Raw genomic sequence first — 8,720 nt, 5'->3', positions numbered from 1 at the left:
TAAGTTGTTGCATGAATAGTTCAAGTTGGAAGATGAAAACATCACATGCAGGAGATAGCTTGATTTTACTACATAAATAAAGGAGGTAGAATATGGAAAAGTTGAATATGTTTTGTCATAGTTTTATTGCCATTGTCAAATCGCCCTTAGTCATTAAAACTTCCGAATATGAAACATAAGTTGGAGACTCTATGGGTGTCTTTAATGTCAAGTTCACTGTATCTAGCCGACATATGAATGAAAGTATAATTTGTTAATTAATAATGCATCGTCAATATCGTTAAATAGTGATTAAAAGGATACGAGGAATGTTTTCTTCTTATGTAAAAGTTTTTTTTTTGGGTCTGGTTCATTGAAAACTGAAAGGGGCTAATACCAGAGCCCAATTCATGAATAATATACTTTGGTAAAATTATCAGTCTACATTAATCTCTGTATATTTATCAATGATGTGAAAATGAATTTTTGATAAAATCAGAAATGTAGATTCAACTGAAGCATGAGATATTAATCATACATAAATTCACACTTCAGAAATTTTTACATATAAATGAGAAGTTTATCTTAAAAGTACTGGGAGATAAAAGATCAAGTTCTCAAACTGTGAGCTTAATTGCGGTAAATATTGGAACATGAAATTAATAATAGCATTTTGATATAAAGTGTTAAACAAATTAACATAAATTAGCATTATAGAAATTCGTAAAATTGCACTTTACACAGGACTTAAAATAAATATGTGATATTAGAAGTATTGCCTTCGTTTTAACAATTTAACATATACATGTACATGTATAACTAAAATACAATGAGTTGCTAATTATTATGTCACAAATCAACAACAATGATATCCAATGTATTTAAAAGGTAATATGACTCATACGAATCTGATAATAACTTCATGTGAGCAAATGAAATCAAGAGTATAGTTTGGATTCTTCTCTATGTATTGTGCTGTCTTGTTTTGCAGCGTCCTATCCTCAGTTAACATGATTTAAATTGAATTTACAGGAGGATGTTTTTGGAAAAAAATATATAATTAATCATGACTTTCCTGGAAACGAAAAGGTTTTACCAACACTTACCAACAGATGATACTAAAAACCTTTGTCAAAAATTTGAAATTATAGAATGTTAATATTAGCATTAAGAATGAACAATTTAAATTGCATAGCTTTAAATTTTCCTTCAAAGTTTTACAATATTTGGATTTGAAGTGACAAAAATTAGCATAAATTAATAAGATGGATGCATATAAGTACAATTTTAAACATCATAGAAAGATATAAATTTTTACTTTTAAAGAAATTTATAATTATAATCATATACAACAAAAATAGGCCCAAAAATAATAACCAATCCAAGCATCCATTCATTTCTTTAGTTTGTTCCATCTGTCCTTAAGCACTTAAGGAGTATTGTCTTCCGTCCTGTAAACTATAATACAGTACATCAATGCATAAATACAGAGAACTGTTTATTTACATGGTGTTGTTCCACGACGATGACATCTTCTTCTTGTAGAAAACAGTATGAATCTTATCTAAATGCACTAATTAACACATTTTATTTCATAAATCGAAACAAAATAACTAGGATTGTTCTATTCAATACCTTTCTTATTTTTTGAAGATCCGGATTACCATGCTGCTATAATCAATATCTGGACCAAAATAGCAACATCTGCATTGGTATGTATTATATAATATTGATTGATTGTATAATGTTTTACATCTGCAGTAGTATGTAATATAGGACATTTGTTTGGCCTCAACTAGATATTTGAAAATTTCAGAACTATAAAGGGAAAAAAAATATTTATTTATCTTCATCGCAATGTTGCGAAAGATCAGTATTTAGAAACAATCATAAATGAAGTAAACTAAAATCATTAAGAAAGAAATAATTAGAATCAAAGTACTGAAAGTACTAATACGAGTTGATGGTTGTTCAAGCTTATAAATTGAACACTGCTTTACTGATAAAGAAATGAAATTGCCATTTAAAAATAGCAGAAATTTAGACTTCCATTTGATTTCTGATGTCAATTTCATGAGATGATGCACTGTATCATTAAATCCCATAAACAAATAATGTCATGTGAAATAATAAGGAAAGCATTTCTTTTTACATTATAATTATACTGTCCTATTTTAACAAATGAAATGAAACGCTCTTTCATAACTATCATGGTACAACAGTATCTGAATGTCCTTAATGTGGATACAGCAAAAGTAATATCCCTTTAAAAAATATTTTTCATAATCAATTTGACAATTACTATTATATTTATCATATAAGATTTTTTTTAACATTGCAGTCAGTCTTCCAGTTTAAATCTGTAAAAGCACAATATACAGTAAAATACAAGAAAATGATTTTCTTTTTAGAAAGAGAAAGTCGATGTCACAATTTTGTTCATAATTTGCTCAAAAATGTAACAAGCATTTGAAATGCAAAATGTGTGTAATCTTAATCAAAAGTTTTACACAGGACCCTGATTTACAAATAAATGCTACAGTAATCAAAGTACTAACACAGTTTTGGGACACAGGAGAAAACTAATAAATATATTCTTGAGCATATACACTTCACAACTGTTGCAAAAACACATGATCACGGTGAAATATTTGTTGCTTAACACAAAAAGCTGTAAGATTTTTCTTTCATGAGACACAATAGACACAAGTTGGACAACTGCATTTTATTCCAATGTAAATTGTAGCTAAAATCGGTTTTGAAATTCACAAACATGTAATTAATATAATATATATAAACATATGCCTCCAACTTTTTCTTGAAAATAAAATTTCTGCTATCAAACTGTGGTTTAAAAATGATATTGCTTCTAATTGATGTCGCTACAAGGTACATACTTGTGAATCAATGTACATATCTAATATTATTATTATTATTATTATTCTACTTTTATATAGCGCCCTATATAATTATGGAATTACCCTAAAGAGCTTTACACTTAGAAAACAATTACAATATAAAACAAAGGACGGATACAATATAAAATAGCAAAAAGGTAAAATCATAGGGCATTTTTTTTTTTTTAATAAAACCAACTGGATGCTCCATTGTGACTAGAGCCTTATCAAATAAGGCGAGTCTAAAAAGATGTGTTTTAGATTTCTTTTAAAAACTTCAAGTGACTGTTCTTTCCTAAGATCCAGCGGGAGGCAGTTCCACAGGGTGGCTGAAGATACATCAAACCTTCTATTTCCATACATCTTACTTCGAGTGCGTGGTTTAACAAGGCTCAGTGAATCCCCAGACCGTAATGAACGTTGTGGGCGATAGACCTGAACAAGTTCCTGGATGTATTTCGGGGCTAGCTTCTGTAAGGCCTTGAAAGTGTACAACAGAATTTTATATTGTGCACGGTATGCCACAGGTAGCCAGTGAAGAGTTATGAGAATTGGTGTTATATGTTCATGTTTTCTCAAACGTGTCACCAGTCTGGCTGCAGTGTTCTGAACTTTCTGCAACTTTTGCAAGGATGTGGCATTGAGGCCAAACAATAGTGCATTGCCATAATCAAGTCTAGATGTCACTAAAGATCTAACAAGTGTCCTGCAAGCATCCTCTGTTATGAGTGATCTTATTCTACCGATGTTACGAAGATGGAAATAACAGGATCTTGTAACCGAATTGATTTGACAGTCCATGCTTAATTTGCTGTCGAAAAATACCCCGAGATTTTTAACACAGGAAGCATTACTGATGACTGATCCACCAAAAGCGAGTTTACGTCCTGTAAATTCATTTGCAAAACGTTTCGGTGTAAAGATGATGAGTTCAGTCTTATCCTGGTTTAACTTAAGGATGTTGTTTTGCATCCAGTCTTGTATATCAGACAGACACCGTTCAAGTCTATTTGCAATGTCGTCCCAACTGTCCTTCGGGTTAATAATCACGTAAACCTGTGTGTCATCAGCATAACAATGGTAATACATGTTATGTCTCCGGCAAATTTCTCCGATGGGTTTGGAGAACATACAATATAGACGAGGTCCTAAAACAGACCCTTGTGGTACACCAAACTGGAGTAAGAACTCTCTCGAGAATGTGGAACCTACAGCAATTTGTTGACTTCGACCAGATAAATAAGACTTTATCCATGAAAGCGCCGATCCTGTGATACCAAACGCGTATTCGATGCGACTGATTAGTATATCATGATCAATCACATCGAATGCAGCCGAGAGATCTAGCATTACGAGAGCAACGCATGAATTCTTATCCAGTGCAGAGGTAATGTCATGGTGCACCCGTAGCAGGGCAGTTTCTGTAGAGTGACTACTTCGGTAGGCCGACTGCACGTTATCATGAAGCTGGTAAGCGTTTAGGTGTTTTTCGAGTCGAGATGCCACCGCTTTTTCTAATACTTTAGATAAAAAAAAAATATAATAAGAGGCCCGTCTGCCATATTACTCACCTGAGTATCTCGGATTGAAAAAAAAAGATATCAGTTCCATTTTGAAAAGTTTAACTTTATAAATGGTCTCAAGCTCCCAGGGGGAAAGGGGCATCATTTGAACAAAAATTAAGTTGTAACAAGTTTACAACGCAACAGACAACAAAGAAATCATATCAAAAAACTCACTTTTGACTCAGGTGAGCAAAAAGGCAATTTTAAAACAATTACAAATATAAAATTAAACCAGATAATGAACACAATAAATTGATATGAAATAAGCTTTTTCCCAGAAGTAATTTTACAAGGAAAAGTTCTCAATATGACGATACACATTCTTCATTTCACATTTGTTCCAGTTTTCAAGGGGAAGCTTGTCCTCCAACATACAAAGACTGGCAGCACAATTTTCTAATATATATCAATGCTTGAAATTGTTCTCCTACAACAGTAAGTTTATCAAATCTCCCAGTCATCCTTTATGCTCTGCCTCTGTTGTGATTCCTCTAGAAAAATAAAATATTTTACATTATCATTAAAACGATATATAAATAACAAGTAAAATTGAAGATCTGAAAGGTATTTTATTTATTATGACATTTTAAAAGTACCTCTTTGCTGTCCTGGAGATGTCATCTGGCATAAGGGAACCCCCAATATGGTAGTGATGGAGTTAAATTTCTCCGGTGAGAGAAATTAACCAACAAACCTCCAGAAGCAGTGAAAAAGGTTTCGTAAACAAATCCTCACAGGAACCTTTATGCTCTGGCCCTTGTGGTTTATACTTCTAGAAAAATAACAAATATTAAATTCTAATTAAAACAACATATAAAATAAGAAGTAAAATGGAAGATTTTAAAGGTATTTTATTTATTATAACATCTTAAATGTATATCATCATCTTTCCAAAGCAATAAATTAAGATCACTTGAATTTCAATCCTCTGTAGGAATTCAAACCACTTCTTTATACAAAATGCTTACAAGTGCATTAGCAACACGTACACTGTCTATCCTTACTATCTTCTAAGAAATTGTTTGATGCTTGATGCATATCTGCTGCAATGCAAGAAATAGCTGAGACTTGCTTTAACAATTTTTCTTTGAACCTGATATTTTCAAGAAAATTTTGTTTTTTTCTTTTTTTGATCCCTTGACATCATCAACATAATCATCTTTAAGATCATCAAAATCTTGATCTGACCTTTATTTTTTTTTTACATCTCAAATTGTTAATTTAACAGTATTATGACACAGGATGCCGTTGTACAGAACATTTGTATTTTTTTTCACATATTCCCATTTATGAATATTTTTTTATAATGAAAATTAATAAATAAGACAGTTTCACCCTGTTAAGTTACATTAAAAAAGTTGTCTATATTTTTCTGAAGCGATATGAGTAAACATAAATCAATTAAAATAACTTATTCCAGATTTATTATGAACAGGTGCTTGTGGTGGATTTTGATCCGCTCCTGGCTAAAATAAAAATGGCGTCGTTCCAACAGATGCTTCTTTCTCATCGTATTTTTCTTGTAATATACAACAAGTAGAAATATTATCTTGGATAATTTCGTTTAGTTTCATTGCATGCAGAAAAATATTCATTCGATTTTCACTAAAACATGACCGATTCTCTCAAGAAAGTGGAACTCTAGTCGAAAATTCTATGGCATGTCCTGTCGCACGACTGCTGTTTTGTGTGTTTTCAAAGACTTGAAATAAAATTTCTAGTGAGGCAGTTGCCTCATTACCGCAATGGAAGCTACTTATGCGGACAAAACAAAAAGAAAAAAATCATATAGAATGAGGCCCCTGAAGCCGCGAAAACAAGGTGGCACTAATGTTTACTCGGTCAGTACCATGCCGCATACGAAGTCCTATCGATAAACTACTGGCTAAGTTTATATTTCAGAGCAACACGTGCAACTATACTTAAATGTACATGTATTTACATTTAAGTACCTTCTAAAATTTCCTGGTAAGCCTCCACAGTCCCGTCAATTTCTTTTGATTTTGCGTGTTTGTGTTTACAAAACAAAGTAGCATGGTGCGTATGAATATGAAAAAGAAGTTCGATCTCTATGTTAGGCCTAAAATGTCATTTGTATAAACCCCAACGAACTTGGCACAGAAAAATTTACCAATATTTTATGCAATTAGTTTGAAAAATTTTAAAAATCGACAAGGCATATATACACATATAGGAATATGTGAAGTGACGAAATACACTTTAATTCTTCGGCGGTTTAAAATGCACTATCTTTTTTGTCGGACCGACACAATAAGGCTTGTCAATGAAAATGTTATTGTTTATACTTAAAATAAATTTCCTTTCAAAAAAGAAACATTGACATGTCTTCAATATATATGTTCGCTTTTATTTATGTAGAGTTTTTCAGGATGTGATACAATTTATGGTAGAAGGAACTGAATAAACGAGGTGTGTTATTTGGTTAAAATTAGGTCAACATTTGTAAGAACATAACTGAGTTGATGTCCATCAACTCGTAAAAATGAAGCAGTTCAAGTCGTTGTAAACACCATGCACTTAGTTATCATGACATACATAATAATAAGCAAAAAGTAAAAATTGTTACAAAAATAACTTCTACGCAGATGATTTTTTATCGTTTCCTATAGAAACAATTGGTACTTTTAACATTTTTAAGTTTCCTTATACGTTAGAATGTCCAGTTGGATCTTTCGGATGGAACTGTCATCAGAGATGTCCGTCGGGATATTATGGGCTATTGTGTAGGTCCGCCTGTGAGTGTCCTGCCTCTGACTGTCATAATGTTACTGGATGCATTCGTGGTAATTCTTTCATTCAGGGGATAACTATTGGTACACCATTGATGTAAAGGAATTAAAATAACGTATTTTTTTTCAAAAAGCATGAGCTCAACTTGATCTTTGATACAATTTCATTAATTTTTATATTAATTTAATCAGAAAAAAGAACTAGTTTTCCTTCTTTATCAACCGGCACTACATATAAAACAATCAAAATAAGTGAATGGACACACATAGCGGGAAATCTTCAAAACACGACAACACCCCGTCCGTTTCCAGCAAAACAACATGTTCAAAATAAAAATATTAACCATCACGATGACACATGGATAGCTCTAAGCTCTTTACTGATTGGTACGATGGTAACAATCATTCTGATTGGATGTTTTCTGTATTTCCGTTCTCGGTAAGCTAATAGATTTTATGTTTCCAAGATGATATTATATACAAACTAATTATTTATTTAAACGTCTTAAAATAAGGATTTATCAGTTACTACTGTTTAAACTTCGAGTGCTTTGGTTCTGGTGTTTCGAAGGTCCGTGTTTGCTCTGCTCCTATTTTGTATTGTTTAATTTCAGGAATAAGACTAAATAATGTTGCATTTCTATCCATTACTATTACAGAAAGAAACATTCAACTTCTCAACGAGGACCATCACCCACCATCCACAGTCACCACATTAAACCGATGTTAAGATGACGATACCTATATGGAAATACGCGGTACGGTGTTCTCAAATTTCAAGTGCATGCTCAGAAACATGCACAAATACAGTAGACAATAAAGAGAAAGAAAACGTTGCTTCCAAAGAGCTACAAAAAGTTTCTAGAAATACAAATTTGTACGGGAAATGTTCCTTTGAAAATGAATATGACCATGTTAAGCTAAGAGTAAAATCAAGCATTCCTGAGTTGTCTCATCAGAAATTTGAAAATGGAAAAGATCTGTATTATGTCGTTCTCTCAGATGAGGGTCGATTGCGAGAACAGTTTACATTTCATGACGAAAGCAGCAAATCTTTCACTTTATCTTTCAGTTCGACAACAGTTTAACTAAAATTACAGCAACATTCATACAGTTTATGCCGTGTAAAATCAGAAAATGAATTAAAAGATGCTAACGTTACAAATGAAAAAGAAAAGAAGTCAATTAAATCATCTTCAGACATTTCAGTGTCAACAAAAGATCCCGGAGTTAAGGCGGGCAGTAGATCGTACAGACTGGCTCATTCATTGTGCCTTAATGATTTAAGTTTAAATGACGAAGGGACATTAGGAAGAAAGCCATTCAGTAGTGTTACACTGGAAGTTAAAAACGATTTAGAAAGAAAGAACCCAGCGAATTTGATAAACAGTCGATATAGCTATGTTCAAAATTAGTAGGTTGAGAAAAACAACGATATGGTTGATACAGTGTAATTATCAAAAATAGATATTCTAAACATAAAAAGTTTTTTTTTTCTAATTTGTTTGTGATGTTTTTTGTCATGAAAG

General features: G+C 32.1%; 1 protein-coding gene across 2 annotated transcripts; it reads left to right on the top strand.

Annotated features, from left to right (window-relative positions):
* The first annotated feature begins 800 nt into the window (after positions 1–800).
* Positions 801–7,701, top strand: LOC134234751 (multiple epidermal growth factor-like domains protein 10). 2 transcript variants are annotated; one of them, XM_062716798.1, is made up of 4 exons: positions 801–867; positions 1,633–1,691; positions 7,117–7,245; positions 7,384–7,630. In XM_062716798.1, the coding sequence occupies exons 1-4, from the start codon at positions 855–857 to the stop codon at positions 7,441–7,443; spliced, it is 261 nt and encodes an 86-aa protein (XP_062572782.1). In that variant the 5' UTR covers positions 801–854; the 3' UTR covers positions 7,444–7,630. The 2 variants fall into 2 exon arrangements, with proteins under 2 accessions (XP_062572782.1, XP_062572780.1); XM_062716796.1 differs by lacking the exon at positions 801–867 and adding an exon at positions 1,407–1,530 and having other exon boundaries at positions 7,384–7,701.
* The last annotated feature ends 1,019 nt before the right edge of the window (positions 7,702–8,720 follow it).

This window comes from Saccostrea cucullata, unplaced genomic scaffold (genome assembly GCF_032062105.1).
Source record: "Saccostrea cucullata isolate Sc308-1 unplaced genomic scaffold, CSIRO_AGI_Scuc_v1 ctg3992, whole genome shotgun sequence".
In the NCBI taxonomy this organism is placed as follows: domain Eukaryota; kingdom Metazoa; phylum Mollusca; class Bivalvia; order Ostreida; family Ostreidae; genus Saccostrea; species Saccostrea cuccullata.
This window is presented reverse-complemented; position numbering and strand designations above follow the sequence as displayed.

Coding starts and splice junctions, on each gene's coding strand:
- LOC134234751 (XM_062716796.1), top strand. CDS start 1,505: ATGACATCTTCTTCTTGTAGAAAACA. Junction 1,692..7,116: donor AAATAGCAACATCTGCATTG/GTATGTATTATA, acceptor CTTATACGTTAG/AATGTCCAGTTGGATCTTTC. Junction 7,246..7,383: donor TGTTACTGGATGCATTCGTG/GTAATTCTTTCA, acceptor TAATTTAATCAG/AAAAAAGAACTAGTTTTCCT.